This window comes from Mya arenaria, chromosome 13 (assembly GCF_026914265.1).
Source record: "Mya arenaria isolate MELC-2E11 chromosome 13, ASM2691426v1".
NCBI classification, from domain to species: Eukaryota; Metazoa; Mollusca; class Bivalvia; order Myida; family Myidae; genus Mya; species Mya arenaria.
Window position 1 is genome coordinate 49521002 of NC_069134.1, and position 22605 is coordinate 49543606.

General features: G+C 35.6%; 1 protein-coding gene across 1 annotated transcript; it reads left to right on the forward strand.

The window, feature by feature from the left end:
• Positions 1–629: 629 nt before the first annotated feature.
• On the forward strand, positions 630–22284 carry LOC128214056 (ubiquitin carboxyl-terminal hydrolase 14-like). Its single transcript, XM_052920293.1, has 18 exons — positions 630–750; positions 4138–4283; positions 5125–5157; positions 6752–6856; positions 7851–7954; positions 8364–8422; positions 9814–9944; positions 10581–10661; positions 11162–11226; positions 14811–14893; positions 15339–15370; positions 15962–16027; positions 16824–16916; positions 17938–18063; positions 18421–18499; positions 19309–19416; positions 20847–20921; positions 21717–22284. The coding sequence occupies exons 1-18, from the start codon at positions 735–737 to the stop codon at positions 21794–21796; spliced, it is 1482 nt and encodes a 493-aa protein (XP_052776253.1). The 5' UTR covers positions 630–734; the 3' UTR covers positions 21797–22284.
• The last annotated feature ends 321 nt before the right edge of the window (positions 22285–22605 follow it).

Sequence of the window (22605 nt, forward strand, 5' to 3'; positions counted from 1 at the left end):
GTGTGTGTGCGTGTGTGTGTGTGCGTGCGCGTGCGTGCGTGCGTGCGTGCGTGCGTGCGTGTGTAAGGGGGGAGATACCCTAGCTCTTATTCGAAGAGACCCATTATTGGTTCTTCTACGTGCGCGTAGTAAAGCATCGATACACGGGGTATTACTTTCCTGGGTTAAACCAGTACTGAGTACAACAGCACCAGACAAGGGAGCTACTTGTACCAACTTTTAACGTCTTTTGGTATGACGCGGTCAGGGATCGAACCCACGACCTTCCTCTCCGCAGGCGGATGCTTAACCACTAGACGGTTTAAAAGGGGTTTAACACGTAAAATTTGTTGCTAATCTAGTGTTGAATGAAGCACATTGGAAATACACTCAGCAAGCGAGAGTCTCTGATTCGTCGGCTGCTGCAAGTAAAACGTCTGTCAAAAACTCCTACTGGGAACCTAATCACTGGGAGCTGCATGGTACAACTAGCTATCAAATCTCGTTACGAAGTTTAGAGTCACCGAATAAAGCAAACACCAAAAAATGCGGTGCGATAAAATAAATATAATTGTGCCATACTCTTTTTTGGTATTATGTGTTTCGTTCAAATTAAGTTTTATTTTCTTTATTCATTGTTACTCTTTTATTATTTTATTCAGTTCGATACTGACTTCTTACAACGCATGCGCATGTAAACATCCGGTAAGAGTTCGCCGGTGAAGTTTGAACAAACTTTAATACATTTATTAGACATGCCTGTCTTCAAAGGTAAACATAATTGATTAAAAACTCAGTCGGTTTGTATAAACAATCGACTAGCTCTTCTGTTAAATGTCGTTGGGGCATGTAAAATCTGTAAATTCTTTGTATTCCCAAGTCGAATATGTTGTGAACAGTGACAAATCACTTTTTTACTTTAATACATAATGACTAGATGTAATGAATCATATGAAAAAAATGAAGTGGCATTGTTATTAATTCTATGAAGAGAATGGTTGTTTTAGAAGAAAATAATATGAATGATAGTTTTTTGGAACTTGAACATTTTTTTCATTTTGATAGAAATAAAAAAATAAAAAAAGATACGGGAATGAATATGGGTCATGTCATCACAGTTGTATTTTTGGTATGCTTTTAATTATTGTTGTATGCTATAAGTTCTAAAACTAATCATAAGAACTAATTCTTAAAACACTATATTTGATATCGCAGACTTAATGTCACTTACTCATACAATTGAATACATGGGTCACGGACACTACGGACCATGGACATTACGGACCAGACATTACGGACCAGATTTAGGGACACTACGGACCAGATTTAGGGACATTACGGACCATCTTCAGAAACTTACGGACCATCATTTATAATGTTTTTAAACATTTGTTTTTTTTTAATTTATTCACTCATTGGTCTTAAATTTGTTTATAAATACTTGAATATTAGTGCTCAGTATGAAAATTATCTTTAATGTAACTGAAATATCCCGGGAAATTCCAATGTTAAACATCAATGTATTTTTAATAAAATATTATAATAATTTGAATAATAATGAACGAAATATGTGTTTATCCTATAATTGTAAATGTGAATATTAATGTTTTCATATGTGATCGATTGCTTTCTGAAATTAACTTAAAATCGTCATATTTGTTTGTTTTTCGTTTCATCTGTTTTAATTGAAAGGTTCAGTCAGTGACCAAATGGTTGGTTTCAGTGCAAGATGGCGTCACCAAAACGCTCGACTCGAGCCGAAAATCAACGTAATACTTATAATTATGATAGTTTCTTGGAATTTAAACATAGCCTATCATATGCCTACCTACCTAGTGTGTATTTACATATCCATATTTTCCTTGAAACTGATACCGTTTTCGAAAACACTTCTGCAATGTTTCCAACATGTACACAATCCGACTGGTAGGTTACAGTTCCTTTTATCATTTTGGCTCAGATTAATAGAAAATGAGATAAAAGTTCGGGAAAACCGCATAAAACACTTAAGTTTTGTAAACAGGTACGGGTATTTGTGAACAAATGAACCTTTCAATTAAAACAGATGAAACGAAAAACAAACAAATATGACGATTTTAAGTTAATTTCAGAAAGCAATCGATCACATATTTTTAAAAGATATGAGAACGAAAAGAAAATGATAGGTTGCAGCTCCGATTTTTACAAAGATAGGCTGCAGTTGCATATACTGGGCAGTTGCCTAATTCCGGATCAATTTTGAAGTTTTCTTAAAATACTGTCGCAATTACTGAAGTATAGGCTTCCGTCTTGACTGCGAATTCTTTGACTCTTTTTAGTGTCCAAACCAAAAGTATAACCTTTAACTTTTTTACTTACATTTGAACAAGATCAACGAATTACACTCGACTGGTTTTTAATGTCAACATGCCAAAACTGCAACAAACACACATCGTTTATTTATTATATGCTCGATTTATTTTGGTAAATAAACTGTTTTGGAAAATATTTCTGCTCGATTGATTTTGGGAAATAAACTGTTTTGGAAAATATTTCTTCTGTTGCTTTTAACTGATTTAACTGCCGATCTTTCAAATTTCGTTCATTATTGTTCACATATTCGAACTTTATGGGATTTTTCACAGTTTTATGGAAGATATAACGTCATACTGAGCACTCATATTCAAGTATTTATTAACAAATTAAAAACTAATGAGTGATTAATTCAAAAAAAATATGTTTAAATCATGGTCCGTAAGATTCCGAAGATGGTCCGTAATGTCCCTAAATCTGGTCCGTAGTGTCCCTAAATCTGGTCCGTAATGTCTGGTCCGTAATGTCCATGGTCCGTAGTGTCCGTAATTCGAATACATGTACATTAGTCCAAATAATTGAACGTTGACGGATTTTATTTTAGATTTTTGATATGGCAAATCCTTCACCTACAAATTGTTTAGTATCAAAAGTGGGTAGTTGTTCCGATCAGGATTCCGGGATAAAGCATATAGCGTCTATAAAATAACATAAAAACAAGAAATATTACCAGACTGATAATGTTATTTTATATTAGTTCCGTACACAAATATTAGTTCCGTACACAAAAAATAAACATCCAACTTATAATTATGAGTTTGACGGCTTTTCTTCATTTCATTCTGTCAAAACATAACGATCTATACATGAAGGGCACCTGCAAGGCTTCAAGGCACAGTTTTAAAACGCTTGGAACATTTCGGCCATGGCTGAGTTGTTTAGATTGTATCGAGTTGTTTCCCTTCGCATAATTGTTGTCTGTGTCAGTCCACTTTCGTTTTATTGGAAAGGTAAACAACTTGTTTTAATGCATTAAATGCTTGTTTAGTGCAAAATAACATTTCACTTACATGGTAAAATATTAATATAACTCTTTATAATTAATTTCAACCATAAACTACTTCACTTAAAACAATTTCAATATTTTTAAATACCCCCGTTTTTTGCACAATCCCGTTTAGACGTTAGGGATTGGAAGAATCCCGTATAACACGTCTATTATTTTAGACTAACATGTACATGTGCAATACAGACGTAGTTTGTGTCTCAAAATAAGAAGTCTTTGCCAACCTTCGTTTTGGGTTTGATCTGTTGCAGAAATAAAATAAAAATTACACAGTGCAAGTACACAATCTATTTGATAAAGCATGTAGCGATAAAAGCCTAAACTTGTGATTTACCATACATATTTCAACATAAAAACATCACCAATCCCCCTTATGATGCTGGATTTTAAGAATTTCAAGAGATTCAGACTGCATTTAAACCTACCCCCAAATAAACAAAATGGCTAGCTAAGGGTTGTGGACAAAATGATAAAAAAATGGTTTCTAAATTTCAGTGCATGTTTTTTAAAAACAGGATACTTTTTAGAACTTTGAATATAGAAAATTTTGGTCTCTTGATTAGTCAGAAATACTGACTCTTGATTAGTCAGAAATACTGGCTCCTGATTAGTCAGAAATACTGGCTCCTGATAAGTCAGAAATACTGGCTCTTGATTAGTCAGAAATACTGGATCCTGTTGGATTTTTAGGATGCAATTGTGAGAAAAATATGTACTTACTCCCATTGAAAACATAGATTATTAATGGCTATGGAAACATTAAAAAGCCCCCTCTTTTTATTTTCAAACTTCAATTTCAGTGAATGTAAAGTGGGGTAAGGAGAAGTTCAGTGATGTGGAATGTAACACAAATGAACCTCCAGAAGTGTTCAAGGCCCAGCTGTTTGCCCTGTCTGGGGTTCAGCCAGACAGACAGAAGGTCATGATGAAAGGGACAGTTCTCAAGGTAAAACAATGTGAAAACATATAATCAGGGCCTTTGGAGCCTTTTTTACCCTAACTGATACCCGGCTACTTTCCCAAGGGTAACCCTGTTTTTTCATCTTCTGAAATTCCCCATTTTCAAAAAAAATAGATATTTGTTTAATTTTATATTTTTTGAGAATCTCATGATTCATTAAAGGGACTGTACACCAGATTGGCACCAAAAAAAGTTTTTTTCAGTAACAAATCTCAGGACAATTATTTAATAAAATGTTTTACTCTTTGATATCATAATTGTTAAAAAAATACCAAAATGTAAAAAAAATTGAGTTTAAGACCAGGTTCAAACTGGTGTCACCAAAATTGCAGTCCAATGTTGTATCCACTGTGCTATGAAGGCTTACCCTAAACTGTTGAAATATTTAAGCTATTTTTCTAACTTGGTAAATCATGTGATAACATCGACTAGCCAATCATGCATAAGGAACAAATTCTACAAGGTAAACATACCTAGTAATCTTTTTTAATGGAAAAATACGAAAAAACTGCGAAAATAAATTAACTATGTGATATTCAGTTAGAAAGTTTCAGTGCATTGTACACATCGATACCAAGTTTATGTCAGTTTTCGACAATTTTCTTTTTTTTCGCTATTTCATCATACGAAGTACAGCCCCTTAAAATGATGTTTGCTTTTTGACTATTTAGTACTTGATTGGTATTTTACTCCATTTGTTTCCACAATGTTTGGAAAAGAACTTAAAACTTTCCCCATAACTGATAATAAGGCACCGATTATGAATATTATTTTATCTCTTCCTACATACAGTAAACTAGTTTATGATCTTTTTTCCATTTTTTAGGATGATGGATGGGGAAACATGAAGCTGAAGGATGTGAGTAGCATCATAATTTTTTCAATGCTTTTATCGTAGAATTTAAATTTAGAAAACACTTAGAGCACTGCTGCGGAAGTTCCGGATTTTCGATGTCCTCATGGATCACTTTTCCAAATCGTGTAAAACTGTTGAGATTTCAGAGGGGGTTAGGGGGTATAGGCCTACCTCAACCCTGACTTCGACTTTCAAATTGTTGAAACGAAAATGAAAGTAAATTCCAGTGACTCGATCTGTTTTGCGAATTATTTTAGTAACGTCATTGCAAGGTGCTCGCTTACGGGTTTTTACGAAGATAGTCCGGAGCATGTTTGGCTACGGCCGTAAATAGACAAGCTGGGTTCAACCGTTTCCGCTAATAAGTTCCAAACGGGAAATCCTCATCGCTCCCAATCGGGAATGTTCGCGATCATCAAGACATTGCAGACGCTTTTTAAACGCCTGGGTAGTGGTGAATTACGATATAATACGACAATTCTGATTTGCTCGCTGTACGCTGTAGTCCAATAAAATAGCTGGTCTTTTGGCGGTTAGGTGATTCTTTTAAAAAACAACAACAATATTCTTGTGATAAAAGATCGTTGCAAAAAATATTGAAAAATGAAGTTTCTACCCCCAGCTGTATGCTGACTTAGTAAGTAAAAAAACTAACAAATGGAGATGGGCATGGCTATCTGAATGTGACACTAAAAGTGAGAAATGGGGGATTTGGAATTAGAGTCATGTAACTGTGAATGTGTTTCAGTGTGTGTTTTTCTGAATGAAATTGTTGAACAATGTGCTTGTGAAATTAAATTAAAATAGGTTACTAATCTTCCTACTCTTAACCTATGATCAATGGTGATATCATGCATTTTTTGCATGTGCATAATATATTATGTTGATATCAATTACATGGACACAAGAATAAAAATTCTAAATCTACATCAAAGAGTATGTTTAGGGTATATCCATGAAAAGAGCTGTTAACAGAAAATCATGATTTTCTGCATGATAATAAGTCAGTTTCTTTGGCAATCATATAATCCTGGAAAAGCGCTGTACAAGCACTCAAAATCACTAATTCCCAGGAGTTTCCGGGGGGGCTTTGCCCCCTTGGGCCCCTATCAGGGCTTTGTCCTGGACCCACTGGGTGACAAGGCGGCCCCCAGGGCCCCAGCTAAATTTTCAGGATTCTCAAGTTTTCCAACTTTCACCCATGCAGTTATATACACAATGTATGTTTACTGTTATTTACTGACTACTATTGTAAATAATGGGAAAAAAAGTTCCATAATGTAAGCCAGTGCTTTTTATTTTAATCTTATGGAAAAGACAAAATGATAATTTTCTAATGTTCTCTAAAAACTAGTATTTCGGCTCAAATAAGGTGCTATGATTTTTCAAGGCCAAAAAAAGCTGATTTCTTACAACATTTGCAATTCTATTATTGTATATTCATTTTCTGCTCTTAAAACCTTTTCAAATGATATCAAAATAAAATGAGGTCACAAGGCATCCAAAATTCATATGTTTGTGGGTCGGACACCTAAACTGCTGAGAAATTGATGACAAATAGGCTTAACAAATGATAACGATTTTGTTTATTCTCCAGGGTGCGATGTTGCTGATGATGGGTACAGCAGAGGACCTACCCATGGAGCCAGCACAGAAAACAGTCTTCATGGAGGATATGACTGACCAACAACTGGCATCTGCTGTAGGTTTTCATTTGTTAAACTGGTCTTGATTTCCACTAGTTGTGCTCCTGTATTTAAGTAAAAGCAAAAGGTGTTCTGAAATTTTGCAATGCTGCTAGAACTACCCCCTTGAGCGAGGTGCTGGCACAAAAAAAAATGTCTTCTTAAAGGTCATGATAGAGTTTGAAATTAGATAAGGCCTGCAAACCCAACACTGGTGAAATACTATTTGGGCTTGATCAAAATTTGGTTAAATATAACAGGGCTTGTAAAAGAGATTTGATGGCAAGCACTAGTTTAAAGGTTCATGCTTGTTAATCCAAATGTATGATTTCGATGAATGTCATGTCTGGCAGACATATGGCTTGGCTGTAGGTAGAAAAGCAAGATAGTTTGGTTTTGAGATGTTATGGCGTCCTTCAAAGAAAAAAGCTAAAATTCTAATTAGTTGACTAATTATAGATGGTTCTTTTAAGCATAACTCCATGAAGTATGAATTGACAAGATTCTGTTATCTATAGATTCAAACAGTAACAGTATCAAGCAGGGTTGAGAATTTCTAGAAGGCAAAAAACAATGTCCTTTTTGTTACTCTTAAAAAACTAGTACATATAGTTTTAAAAGCAGTCTTAGGCTCATTTAATGTTTTAAAGCTTGGAAGCTGTTTCAACAAAGGATTTTAGTTACTACAATAATATAAAAACAGTACAAACATCAATTTTTTCATTTCCACAACTTTTTTAAGATTGGCTTAAGTTTAAATAACTGAAATATGTAGCAAAATAATTAAAACTATTATTATGACATTTACGACAATTTATGACTACAATCAACTGAGATCTTTATTGAAATGGGCCTTTTGGAGCTTAAAGGCGGCTCCAACCACTGTGACCCACTACCACGGCCCTTCCCTGGACCACCGATGGATTTTTGCTTCCAGAAATCCACACCCCTGATGAAGGCCTATATAACTATAATTACAAGTATTCAATTAACATTAATTATTGTTTACAGCTTGAAGTGCCAGGTGGCCTGACCAACCTGGGAAACACATGCTACATGAACGCCACTATCCAGTGTCTGCGCTCTGTGCCGGAACTTAAAGACGCCCTCAAAAGGTACTATGATATTATTTTGTGTTTGTGGTTTTTAGTCATTTCAAGTTTAAAGTACTTATAAGTCATCACAATGTATGTTAAGAAGAGCATATATAATTGGAAATAATTGTTAAATTGGATTTAATGCACTTTCCGATGATAATTACCTACTTTGTTTATTAAAAGGCGGTATTAAATCCAAGTCCACATGTGTTTGTAAGTTCATGTTATCGTGTGACCACTAAATTTCTCCAATTGATATTTGTATCATTGTAGTTTGGCATCATGTCAATTCAATGAATAAAATATGAGTTGCATATTTTGGGCCTGAATCCCTAAAACTAAATTTTCAGGATTCTATGCATTGGGATTGTTGGTCTATTATTATCCCTTTTATTTAAGTCTGATGTTATAATTTACTGTATTTCAGCTACAAAGGTGGTCTGGCAACTGGTGGGGCAATAGTAGCAGCTGACTCTATAACAGCAGGTAACTATTATGCCCCCCTATGAAGAAGAGGGAGTATATTGTTTTGCACATGCTTTGGGTCGGTTGGTCAGTCGTTAGATCAGGAGACCAAAGCTTGTCGGAGTGATAACTCGACAATGCCTGGACCTATGGTCCTCAAACTTGACTTGGAAGTTGGGCGTGACAAGTAGATGGTCCTATTGATTTTAACATCACCTGCTCAAATGTCAAGGTCACTGTGACCTTGAATGCAAAAAGCTTGTAACAAGAGATAACCCGACAATGCCTCGACCTATTGTCCTCACACTTGACTTGGCAGTCGGCCAAGACCACTAGATGAACCCTATTGATTTTTAGGTCTCCTGGTCAAGATCACAGTGACCTTAAACACTAAAAGCCTGTCCAAGTGATTAGTTGCTAATGCCTCAACCTATAATCCTCAAACTTGACATGAAGACTGCCTGACCAGTAGACTACCTCTATTGATTTTGAGGTCATCAGGTCAAAGTCACAGTAACCTTAAATGCAAAAAGCTTGTTCGAGTGATAACTTGACAATACCTGCATCTGTGACTCTTTATTTGACATGAAGGCTGGGCATGACTAGTAGATGTCCCATTTGGTCAAAGGTTAAGGTTACAGTGACTGCATAAAGCTTGGGGATGATAACTTAATAATACTAGCACACCTGACACTCAAACTTGACATGACGTTTGTGGGTGTGACCAGTAGATGACCCCTGTTGATTTTGAGTTCAAAGGTCAAGGTCACAGTGGCCTTTAATGTGAAAAACTTCTCTAAGTGATTACTAAACAAACTTAATGGGGTGGGTAGATGACCAAGTGGATGACCCCTTATGATTTTGAGGTCATCAGGACAAATCAGCTGGCATTTCGGTCAATGCATATTTTATTCAATTGTCCAAATATTCCTGACAACATGGCGCTCAGGTAGGGATCATGTTTGACAAAAATCTCATGTTTATTCACTTATTTACCTGTAATGAAAACATTAGACTTCATGTAGATTTATACAGTCATTAAAATTGAGATTTTCCTGAATAAGCTGTTGCAAAGATACAGATGTACTGCTGGACATAGACATCCTCAGCTGAGTGCCTATCAGTCACTGGGTGTTTCTCCATTTATCTTGGTCACCCTCTAGATTGCAGGGCAGGTAGTAGTGGTCAGTCACTACCTTGTCTATGTTGGCTTCCAAGTTGGTTCACTGTATTGTAACTAAAGCCAACTGGACACTCTCTGCAACTATCCCAAGAGCGTGGACAGTGGTCTCTCTGACTCTGCTGTTGATGCCCTAGAGGCTCCCAGCACTTTTCACACTGACTGAAATAAAAAGTCTCTGCATCCAACTTCCACTACCATCATATAAGCGAATGTTTTCACTGTTTTCCAGGAATGCGGGACTTGGTGGTCTCGATGGACAAATCTGGTCAGGCCGTCCCTCCAATAGTGTTCCTACAGGTGATGCATATGGCATATCCGCAGTTTGCCGAGAAGAGTGAACATGGAGGATTCCAACAACAGGTATATATAGGTTCAATTTGTACATACTTAAGCTGGATTGTGACATAAGCTGATAGCTTTAAGAATCATCCCCTGAAAAGATGTTTCATGGGTGAAAGTGGGGTAGTGGTATAGGTGTCCACCTCTCACCAAAGTTGTTGCAGGTTCGATCCCCACTAGGGTTATTTTCTCATTGCCTCTCAAAATGGGCACCAGTAGTGGTTTCTGCCCAGGAAACGGAATTGTGTGTGATTCTATAAGCTGTAAGCTTTCGTCACAATTGAGCTAAAAAAAATAAGTAAACACGAAACCTTTTTCAATGCATTGAAACCAAAGTTCTTGGCCAGTATTCAAAACAATTCTTATCCTTAGACATGACCCAGTGATTCCATTTAGTCTATTGGCCATTTTATTCTTCCATCTTATCAATTAAATCAGATTCTACTTTTAAATTTGGGTTAAAATGAAGTTGCAAATTGAATACAGACCCTACAATCCATTTTTGAATTTCTCTGGCGATAATCAAAGTTATGACATTTGGGATGAGTGACACCTTTATCAACCAGTACACAATGTTATTCTCAATGTAGGTGGCTATGGAAAGTGTGTAAGTTTATAGTGACGGAAATCAAAACTTGCATTTTGTATTTTTTCCAGGATGCCAATGAATGTTGGACAGAGATTGTGCGATGTCTCCAGCAAAAGTTGCCGTCTATCACAGGCACTCCCGAGTCTCAGGTACATGAAAATCACTCTTATGCCACAATTGATTAATGCCTATGTTTTATTTGGCATTTCACAACTGAATCACAAAAATATAAACCTTTTTCAGCCTCTGCAATGTTCATATTTTTTTTATTCTTTTTTCATTACTGACTAAAAAGAACAAAAATGAGGGTATGGAAATGCCAAACAAACAATTACTTGTGGCGAAATAGTTCCTTTTCCTTAGTGTATGGACTATAAAACTTACCTATAACTCAGGGAAAGATAATCGTTTCATAACTCTTTCGATGCTTATAAACGGAGTTTTGATTACTGTGCTGACCCCTCTAGATAAAGACATGTAATTAGAGCAAAAAAAGAACTCTGTTGTATTCTTACTTTAATATTTTAGCTGGAGATGTTTAATGATATGATGTAAATGTTTGACTTAAGTCCTCCTTTGTATTAATCATCATTCTAATATATTTTTAAATATTAATTATTATTTTATATTGAATATCATTCCACTGCAGACTGCATCAGCATCATCTGCCAGCGGATTCATGGACCAGTATTTTGCTGGAGAGTTTCAAGTCACGTATCCTTGTAAACTAATTTTACACTTGAACTTGTGTCTGAAAGTGTTGACTGATTTTGAAATTGGAAACCAGTGAGATAAGATTGCTGATTAAAGATCAGATCTTAGATTTTCATTTATAAGTTTCAATATTGAAGTTTTATAGCTAAAAGTGTTACTTACTCTTTAAGACAAATGCTAATTTCGGTAGTCTTCCAAACAATTGAGATCTTTTCTATTGCAAGCTATCTTGCATGGCTGAACTGAAGTCTTTGATGCAAAAATAAGCTGATTTTTAAACATTTTTTAAAAAAATCTGTGAAAGTGCAGCTTTAATAATGATTGTGAGAATTAGTTTTTATGCCCCCGAAGGTGGGCATATTAAAATCACTCCGTCTGTCCGTCCGGCTCAATAACTCGTGTCCGGGGCTGTAACTTTCCCTTGTATGGACAGATTTTAAAATAACTTGCCACATGTGTTCCACATACCAAGACGACGTGTCACGTGCAAGACCGGTGTCCCTGCCTCTAAGGTCAAGGTCATACTTAGTGTTTATTCACAATGGAGTGCTGCATATAAGGACATAGGGTATAGGTAGTCGTGTCCGGGCTGTAACTTTCCTTTGTATAGACAGATTTTAAAACAACTTGCCACATGTGTTCCACATACCAAGACGACGTGTCGCGTGCAAGACCCGTGTCCCTGCCTCTAAGGTCAAGGTCACACTTAGTGTTTATTCACAATGGAATGCGGCATATAAGGACATAGAGTATAGGTTGTCGTGTCCGGGCTGTAACTTTCCCTTGTATGGACAGATTTTAAAACAACTTGCCACGTGTGTTCCACATACCAAGACGACGTGTCGCGTGCAAGACCCGTGTCCTTCCCTTTAAGGTCAAGGGCACACTTAGTGTTTATTCACAATGGAGCGCTGCATATAAGGACATAGAGTATAGGTTGTCGTGTCGGGGCTGTAATTTTCCCTTGTATGGACAGATTTTAAAACAACTTGCCACATGTGTTACACATACTAAGACGACGTGTCGCGTGCAAGACCCGTGTCCCTGCCTCTAAGGTCAAGGTCACACTTAGTGTTTATTCACAATGGAGTGCTGCATATAAGGACATAGAGTATAGGTTGTCATGTCAGGGCTGTAACTTTCTCTTGTATGGACAGATTTTAAAACAACTTGCCACATATGTTCCACATACCAAGACGACCTGTCGCGTGCAAGACCCGTGTTCCTATCTCTAAGGACAAGGTCACACTTAGTGTTTATTCACAATGGAATGCGGCATATAAGGACATAGAGTATAGGTTGTTGTGTCCGGGCTGTAACTTTCCCTTGTATGGACAGATTTTAAAACAACTTGCCATATGTGTTCCCCATACCAAGATGACGTGTCATGTGCAAGACCCGTGTCCCTACCTCTAAGGTCAAGGTCACACTTAGTGTTTATTCACAATGGAGTGCTGCATATAAGGACATAGAGTATAGGTTGTCGTGTCTGGGATGTAACTTTCCCTTGTATGGACAGATTTTAAAATAACTTGCCACATGTGTTCGGCATACCTAGACGACGTGTCGCGGGCAAGACCCATGTCCCTAGCTCTAAGGTGAAAGATACACTTAGTGTTTATTCACAATGGAATGCTGAATATAAGGTCATAAGAGTGTAGGTTGTCAAATATGGGTGGTATTTTTTTATGTTCAGAGGCAATTTAAAATAACTTGCCATATGTATTTGACACGTAATGGCAAGATCAACTTTTCATGTACTGACCTTGTTCATAGGTCAATAACACATTCGGGGCATACGTCACATACTGTGCCAGCTCTTGTTACAACATAGTATTTAATCACTCTTTTAGGGATGATGCGAATGCAAGTATGTGACCTTTTGTTGTCGGCAAACGGAGTATCGGAAGGGAAACCATTTATCTGGGCAAGTGGAATATCCACTTATCTGGCTTGGTAACAAACCAAACTCACAAATTTCTTTGGTTAAAATCGCATCAGTGGAAGCAGGGATGACAATATTCTTCTTATCAACTGATTTCCTCTGTTTTTGACTACAAAATTTCAAAATTAGAATTGTCATATTTTATCTGTTTTAAACAAAATAAATATTGTGCATAGTGTGATAGGGATACTCGTATTTTGTACTGGTTTCCTCTTTTTTATGCCCCCCTTCGAAGAAGAGGGGTATATTGCTTTGCACAGGCATGTCGGTCGGTCGGTCCGTCGGTAGACCAAAGCTTGTCCGAGTGATAACTCAACAATTCCTGGACATATGGTCATCAAACTTGACATGAAGGTTGGCCTGACCAGTAGATGACCCCTATTGATTTTAGGGCTCATCAGGTCAAAGGTCAAGGTCACAGTGACCTTTAATGGTAAAATAATTTTAAAGCTTGTCCGAGTGATAACTCAACAATGCCTAGACCTATGGTCCTGACCATTAGATGACCCCTATTGTTTTTGGGGGTCATCGGGTCAAAGGTCAAGGTCACAGTGACCTTGAATGGTAAAAGGATGTCCGAGTGATAACTCGACAATGCCTGCACCCTTGGCCCTCATTCTTGACTTGGGGGTTGGGCCTGACCAGTAGCTGACCCCTATTGTTTTTGGGGGTCATTGGGCCAAAGGTCAAGGTAACAGTGACTTTGAACGATAAAAGGTTGCCCGAGTGATAACTCAACAATGCCTGCGCCCATGGCCCTCAAACTTGACTTGGAGGTTGGGCCTGACCAGTAGATGACCCCTATTGATTTAACGGGTCAGAGGTCAAGGTCACAGTGACCTTGAAAGCAAACTCGACAATTCCTGGACCTATGGTCATCAAACTTGACATGAAGGTTGGGCCTGACCCGTAGATGACCCCTCTTGACTTTGGGGGTCTATAATCATCAAACTTGACATGTAAGTTGGGCCTGACCAGGAGATGACCCTTATTGATTTTAGGAGTCATTGGGTCAAAGGTCAGGTTCACAGTGACCTTGAATGCGAAAATGTTTCAAGTGATAATTGAACAATGCCTGCACCCATGGCCCTCAAACTTGACTCGGAGTTGTGTCTGACCTGTAGATGACCCCTTATGATTTAAGGGGTCATTGGATCAAAAGTCAAGGTTACAGTGACCTTGAAGGAAAAATGCTTGTCTGTGTGACAACTTGTCAATGCCTGCACCCATGGCCCTCAAACTTAACATTTAGATTTTTGGTGACCAGCTGATGACTACTATGGATTTTGAGGTCAAAGGTCATGGTCATAACACACTCTATCCTCAAACTTTGAATGGTCATAATCTTAAAACTGCCCCAACGGCATACAATGTTAGCGACAAATCAGCTGTCATTTCGGTCCATGCATATTTCATTCAATTGTCCATATAATCCTGACAACATGGCGCTCAGGGGGGGCATAATGTTTGACAAACATCTCTTGTTTACAAATTTGCTTTGGCATCCTAGTGAAAGCTGAGCGTTTGGTCTAATTGACTAATTGGTCCACCTGAGGGACCCCTGTTGTTTTCAATATAAGGGCACTTGTTAATCTGTATGAAAAAGTCTTTGAATGTTTTGGCCTTAATTGGTAATCAGTATGAAATGTGAGGAATCGGAAGAGGAACCAGCCACAAAGTCTACAGAGAAATTCCTCCAGCTGTCATGCTTCATAGAGAAAGGTAACATTCTCTTTTGATCAGACATTATAAAAGAATATTTTTTTCTGGTACCTCTATCTACTGAAAGTTTCACGACCCCATTTTTATTAGCTTTTTTTGGCATAAATTTTTGTTTGTTTCCTGTACTGAAACATTGTGAAATATTTTGCAGACCAAATAACAACAGTTTTCACTGTGAAAGTAATATTAAGAGACAAGTTCACTAAAACTAATCCAAACCTACCTAACCAATAAAGTATCATGTTTTATTGGAATATAAAAAGTAAAAGCTGATTTGATGGGTAATTGAAGATGAGTTTAACATTTTCATTTTTGTATTTTCTTTTAAGACCCATTCGACGAGCATGTTTTTGTGATTTTGCTATCTTTTTTAAAATTTCATGCAAACTGTATGGTAAGTTGCAATTGTGATCACATAAAATACCGGTATGTTTTCTTGCTTCAGATGTGAAATACATGCATACCGGATTGAGATCTGTAAGTACCTCTTGAAAATCAGCTTCACATGTGGGAATAGATTTATTTCATGAAAATAAATAATATGGGGACTTTGTTTATAATTGTTAAATCATATACATGTGCTATCTGAGAATAAATTGCAAAAACAACCCAATGAAGAACAAGTTTGTTTTGGAACTGAAGTTGGCATAAGCTCATGTAACATAACATTGGGAAGGGGGTCAGGGCTTTTTTAATTGGAAAAAGTGCATTGTTTTGACCAAACTTTGCCTAGAAATTAACAATAATGCTTTACGAAATACACAGAAAAAAAGAATGTGATCAAATTTGTTTTTTTAGAGTACATAAGTCGTTCAATACATAAATTGGTTTGGGAGTCTTATGAAATATTATAACTTAATAAAAATAAAGTATATTGTATATTAAATATTATAATATTTAAAAAAAAAAAAAATCTAAGCACATTGATAATTTCATTTTCACATTTAGGTGAAAAGGTAAACCAAAAATATTGTTTTTGTCCCAGAATTCCTTTTTATCATATTTGATGAAGAATGCATTATTTCTATTATCATATTATTTTGCTTATGTTAAAATGCTTTTTTGCAGCGTTTAGAAGAACACATAACAAAGAATTCACCAACCCTGGGTAGAGATGCTGTGTTTAAGAAATCTGTAAGTTCTAAGGATCCTTTAATCATTCATCCAAAAACAAATAAACAAAATGAAACCTGATCAATTGAGCCAATTGTATAAAACTGGTCAACTTATTCATAGGCTATATATTCTCAATTGTCGGCAATCGAGATACTTTCATGCAGTACAATTCATACATAATTGACTGACAAAATCTCGTTTTTATAAATATGGATGAGGCAGGGGAGACAAATTTTCTTTAAATGTTATAACATATGACAAATAAATACTCTTCAATAATATTGTTTTGGCTCCACAGGCGATTGGTCTAAGCTGCTGTTTTTAAGATTGATAGTGATAAGGCAGACCAAATTTACTTCCAGCTTTCGCAAGAATACTTTTTCTATAGGAAAGCATTAGTATAAGTGTCTATGCAGGTTTCCACATTGGTACCTTGTGGAGGCAATGAAACTGATACATTAATTATTCATGATTATGATATTTTACTAGCCAAATCACCCACAAAACATATGTAGCATAGCACAGCAGTTTTCAGCGGGGTATTGATGATGCATTTTGGCTAGTTTGCACAAAAAGGCAATTTGATTGGTGAACAGTTATAATTGGATAAATATTGACCAATCAATAAACATTTTGGGTAACTTTGACCAATCTAAAATAAATGATCAGGTTGATTATATAACTAGCTGATGGTTTAAACATGGGTCTAAATAAAGCCATTACAATTAAATGTTCAGGTAGATTGCCTTGCCAATTTGTCAATTGTTGTTTTATTTCCACGATATACTGCATTTACATATTTTTTGTGTTTCAGAATAAAATTAGTCGGCTACCAGCATACTTAACTATACAGTTTGTGAGATTCTTCTATAAAGAAAAGGAATCTGTGAATGCTAAAATATTAAAGGTAAGTGCTAAAAACAGATATGGGGTAAGATAAAATAAGATAAAGATTTCCACATCTTTGCTTACCCAGATTAAAATTTTGCAGATATTGTGAATTTTTAGCTTGTCTGTTGTTGTTTTTTTTCAGTAGAAAATTGAGGTGTTGTCAAAGCCTTGGTGTTGTTGTTGTTGGTGGTGTAGTTGTGCAAAGAATTGAGCCATGGCCATAACTCTGACTAATAGTTGCTTGGTAATGCCCCTTTAGCAACGAAAACAACAACATGCAAACACATTGATGTTCACTATTACTCAAAATTACTCCTTCAGGATATTGAAACGAAACTTGGTACACATGTGGCTAGAGACAATACGCACAAGTATTGCAAGTTCCATAATAGTTAGACTTAATTTTTGAGTAAAAAAGACATCATACAAGACGAGCTTCGACATTTGTTCCATGGCATTGTTAATTGTTTTACGGTAGTTAAGCTGTCAAAGAATGATGAAAAAAAATTATTCACTGCTTCAACTTTATTTCTTCATATATTTTTAAATGAATGAATAAATAAAGAAGTAATGTTGTGAAGAAATAGCTGATGACTTCAGTACTGTATATTTCACTTTTAGAATGAAGAATTTCCATTGGATGAAACCATTGTACGTGTTTGAACTTGGTTGTGACATTGTGAAGTTGGGAAACTAAAATTTATCCTTTCCCAATGTAAAGTTCCAACAAAGCCTGGATGTGTTTGAACTATGTACTGCGGACCTTAAGCAGAAAGCTAAGACTCTTTGAGAGATATATGTATTTCTCATGTATACTGTGCATATATATTTCCTGTTTAAGATACCAAGCTCCAACCACGTCTGGATGTGTAGTGGAAACTTATTTAATAATTTTTTCCCATTTATTACAGTGTTAAGTTTATATATATTTCCCAATTAGGATGTTAAGTTCCCGCTTAGCCTTGACGGGAAGCTAAAACTCATTGAGAAATATATGTATTTCTCATGTTTACTGTGCATATATATTTTCTATTTAGGATGTTAAGTTCCCACTTAGCCTGGATGTATTTGAACTGTGTAGCGAGGACCTCCAGACAAAACTGCTTCCACAGCGGGAAAAGTTCAAGGCACAGGAGGACAAAGAGGCAGAGGAAGCCTCCCAGGTATGATAAAGTATTCAGAGCTGAATACATGGCGGAGGCGGGCCGTAACATGATAATTGGCCAAATGCCTCATAATGGCCTGAGATTTTGTCAACACATGATGTAGATAGAGGATAAATAATCATGGAAGGGCCCAGCTTAGCCATGTTTTAAACTCTTTAAAACATCCATTTTGCTTATTATAAGTTTGCTAAAAAAATGAAAATTACCTGTGCTGATTATTCAAGGCTTGTCTTGTGGAAGTAATTTGTTTGCAGATATTAGGACCATTTGGTGTTTAGCCCCTGTAGTTCAAGACGGTTGTGCCACTCTGACGTACAAGAGCTATTCAGATGATATATGCCTTATTGTTTACAGTTGAAGGCGGCCAACAAAAAACCTGGTAAAGAAGGGGATGGAAAGAAAATGCAACAGCATCCTTACTCATTTCCTGATGGTAGGTGCTTTATGAGAAACTTTGAGAAAGATATTGACGAAAAAAATGAATCGCAAATCACACTGTTAAATAATAGATATGAATCCCCTGAGGAAAAATCATTATGTCAAATGTCTATTTTTAGATGGAAATTAGAGTAAATTTGGCACTCTTACATTATGTAATAATCAGTTTTGAATGACACATTACATCCAATTAGTATTAATTATTTTTTATATTTCTAATTACAATACTTGACTTCAAAAAATCCATTAGGAAAAAATAGGCTTGGGAGATTAGCAGAATATGTGAGTAAAAGTGTCCGCGAATGTATGCATGTGAGTGTGTGTGCTTACATGACTTGTGTGCTTTAAGATACAGATAAAAAAAGCAGAATGTTAGAATGCCTTGAATTAAAAATATATGTATTGATTTGTAATCTATGTGAAAAATAAATGAGAAAAAAACGAAACTTTGATATGAAAATTTTTATTATAATTATTGGTTTTTGAATTGAGATTTTTTTTTTGAGAAAAACAACAACTTTGATATGATTTTTTTTATTATTATGTATTTGTATTGTTAATTTTTTCGAAATGTACAGTACATGTAAATCAACAGACCTGAAACTGTATCTGTGAGGTGTGTGTTTATGAGACTCTGTCTCAATGAGATAGAAATTGTTGCTTCATTAAAATCTGTAAATGAGTTCTTAAAACAAACAAACAAACTGCTGTTTAATATGAGGATTTCCTTCTTTTCATTGTTATTTCGAAGAAATACAGAGGGTTTTCTTTAATTTTTAATGTCTTTTATTTATCGTTCTGCAGATGTTGGGTCCAACAACAGCGGATACTATGAGCTACAGGCCGTGTTGACCCACAAGGGGCGGTCAAGCTCTAGTGGACATTATGTTGCATGGGTCAAGCGGAAAGGAGGTAATGTTTAAATCTTTCCCAGTTATTCAAAGTAAACATAACAAAATCTAGGGTAGTATTGCATACCGGACGTGTTTCCGGTCATGTGACCGGTGCTGGAAAAACTCATCTTACACCCCCCATGTAAGATGAGTCATGTGCAACAACGCGCCACTTCTTATTTCTTTTATTGTATGGTTTGTGAAAAGTATATTATGCAATTTCAATAAAGCGCAATCAAAAATATAATCATACAATACTTTTAGTTAAAATTGAATATAAATTATCGTAAAAGAAAATATTTGACGTCGATAGTGATTTAAAATTACTGCGCTTTATGACGTCAGTACACAAAGTCGCACACGCTTTTTGGCGAAATGTACAAAAGTGTGTTTTCTACGTCAAATTTTCCACAAATTTATAATTTAAGGTATGCAAGAAAAAATATCAATCATGTTTTTCTGGTCCGGATAAAAAAAATCCGACCCTCGGGCACGCTACGTGACCGGTAACTCGGCAAGCCTCGTTACCAGCTTACGCGCGTGCCCGAGGGTCGGATTTTTCTATCCGTACCGGAAACACACGATAGATACTTATAGTATTCAATATTATATATGCTTCTTCAGTCAATCTTATGGTCATACATCATTGACTCCATTCACTGTGTAGGTCCTCTATTTATAGCATGTAATCAGATTAGCTACATCGTTCTTAGATCGAATTAAGACTTATATTGAATTCAACCCCAGGTCTTATTGTATATAAAGTTTGTTGTTATACGGTAGCTATCGTTTGAGAAATTTAATTTTCCATCAGGGTTTAAACAGATGATATAATTCGTCAATCCTGAAAGATAGCTGTGGGTCAGTATTTAATATGAAGGATTTATGTCTGAAGCAGCGTAAAGGGGCTTAGATCCCTATTGAAATTTCCAATTCATTTTAATGCAGATACTTTCTATTGTTTTTTATGTGATCTGAGCAAAAAACCCACAATATTTACGCTTTACAATAGTCTAATAGTCTATAGATAAGAGCTATCAATCCTGATTCAAGGACAAATCCTGAGACATATAATCCCTGCAATTTCACCTGGGGTCATAATCATAAAGAATCTTGGTGAATATTTTCAACTTAGTGAAATTTTAAGTAATTTTTACAATGGTTATCTTAGATACCTACTACTTTTCATCAGATTTATTCATATACCTATATTTTTTACAACATTTCTTGCTTATTTCATATTTGTTGTTGTAAAAACATAGTTCGTTTTCTAAAAATAAAAATCAGAGATAAAGGCAATTTTCCACTAAGTTTAAAATTGTCTCTGAGATGCTTTGTGAATATGGCGCCAGATTCAAGCTCTTAATTGTAAGTTTAGGATTTGAATTTAATAATTTATTGATGTAAGAGAACAAGTTCTAAAAAATAATGTTCATTATATACTTTCAGATGAATGGCTTATGTTCGATGATGACAATGTAACAGCGGTGACTTCAGAAGATGTTCTTAAACTTTCTGGAGGAGGTATGAAACTACTTTTTCACAACAGATCTTTCTGCCTTTTTCATTGGCTAAGAGACTGTCATGTGACAAACCATATTTTTTATCTATATTATAAAAAGATTTGTTGTTTTTTAACCAAATCCATGTACCAGCACTGTGTTCAGTTTAGTTGTTTGCTGCAATCATTTTGGAATTAATAACAAAAACAGCCATTGCAGAGGCAATGTATTTGTTCATTTATTTAATATATATAATTATCAGTTATCAGCAACAATATCCTCTCGAATTATTCCGAAATTGTGAATGGTCAAGAGCAGTCAATTGCATAAAACTTGTGACCTTTTGGCTTGTTAGCATATCTGATGTGACCTGATTGGTTAAAAGTAATTTTTGGATAAATATTGGCCAATCAATGATCGCTTCATATGACTTTGACAAACACAAAAACTTAGACAGCGCACACAGGGCTGGGTCACAATAACAACGATGTCACTTCCAAAATGACATTACATGCGCATTCAAATTGGCATGTTTTTCTAAAAGAGTGTAATAAAAGGACATTTAACTTCAACTTTAGGCATATAATGAAAAGAAAAGATGTTTCTTTAAGTGTAAGATAGCAATATATTTCACCTCATGAACAGCAAAAGGGAATATTTCACTCTTGTCTACGCCACTTGTGAAATATATCTTTTGGTGCTCACTCGGTGAAATATATTACGATCTTATACTGAAACAAATAATTATCCACAATGAAATGACAAGCTTGTTTGTGCATCAAAGACCTTAAATAATATGCACAATATCCCATTGCAGGTGACTGGCATTGTGCGTATGTATTGCTGTATGGACCAAGGGTTCTAGAAACCCAAATTGAAGAGATGGAGACCTCATAGTTCTAAAGAGCTCACCCTTACGTGATAAAATTACGTGATAAACCAGACAGTGGTTAAAGACTTAATGCATGTGTTCTGTCTACACTTTGTTGTGCTCTTTAAAAGTGAAATATTTAAGTTCCTTGGGCTGTAATCAATATTATTTTTATCTTAAGAATTGCCTCAGTAATTTCATTCACTTGATTGGCCAGTTATTTTTACTGTCCAATCAAATCTCTAAAACTTCCAAGATTGACTTATTGAATACAGCACCTTATTTATTTTTGTTTTCACTTTTATGGAAACCTGATATGTTGGAACTTAATGTTATGTACTCAAATCAACAGTATATTAACAGAAATGCCTTTCAAAATAAATGGTTATACTGATTTACAACATTCTCAAATACCTTGGCAGATGAAATTTGTTCCTGTAAAACTATTGCTTTTATTAAAAATAAGATATATGTACAGTGAGCTAAAAGAAGAAATAAATTTGGTATATCTTTGTCTTGGAGTTGAATGTAGTCATTGGATATTTTAAAGGTACTCGCTCATGTTTTTGGACCGAAAAATAGTTTTCCCAGGTTATGCATCTGAAAACAAAAAGTCCATGTTAAACCACAAGGCCACCAAGACTTTAACAAAAGTAGTGGATATTGTGAACTCTTAACAATACATTGGTAACATCACATGATAAAGTCAATCACCAAATCACTTAAAAGTTGAACCTAAAAAAACGTTCACATGTGACATACTTGTTTAAATGTTCTTAATTTGTTTTTTTATACTCTTAAATGCTTAGATCAAGTGAAAATAATACAAAGACAA

Coding starts and splice junctions, on each gene's coding strand:
- LOC128214056 (XM_052920293.1), top strand. Junction 9,945..10,580: donor ATGGAGGATTCCAACAACAG/GTATATATAGGT, acceptor TATTTTTTCCAG/GATGCCAATGAATGTTGGAC. Junction 16,028..16,823: donor ATGCTGTGTTTAAGAAATCT/GTAAGTTCTAAG, acceptor TTTGTGTTTCAG/AATAAAATTAGTCGGCTACC.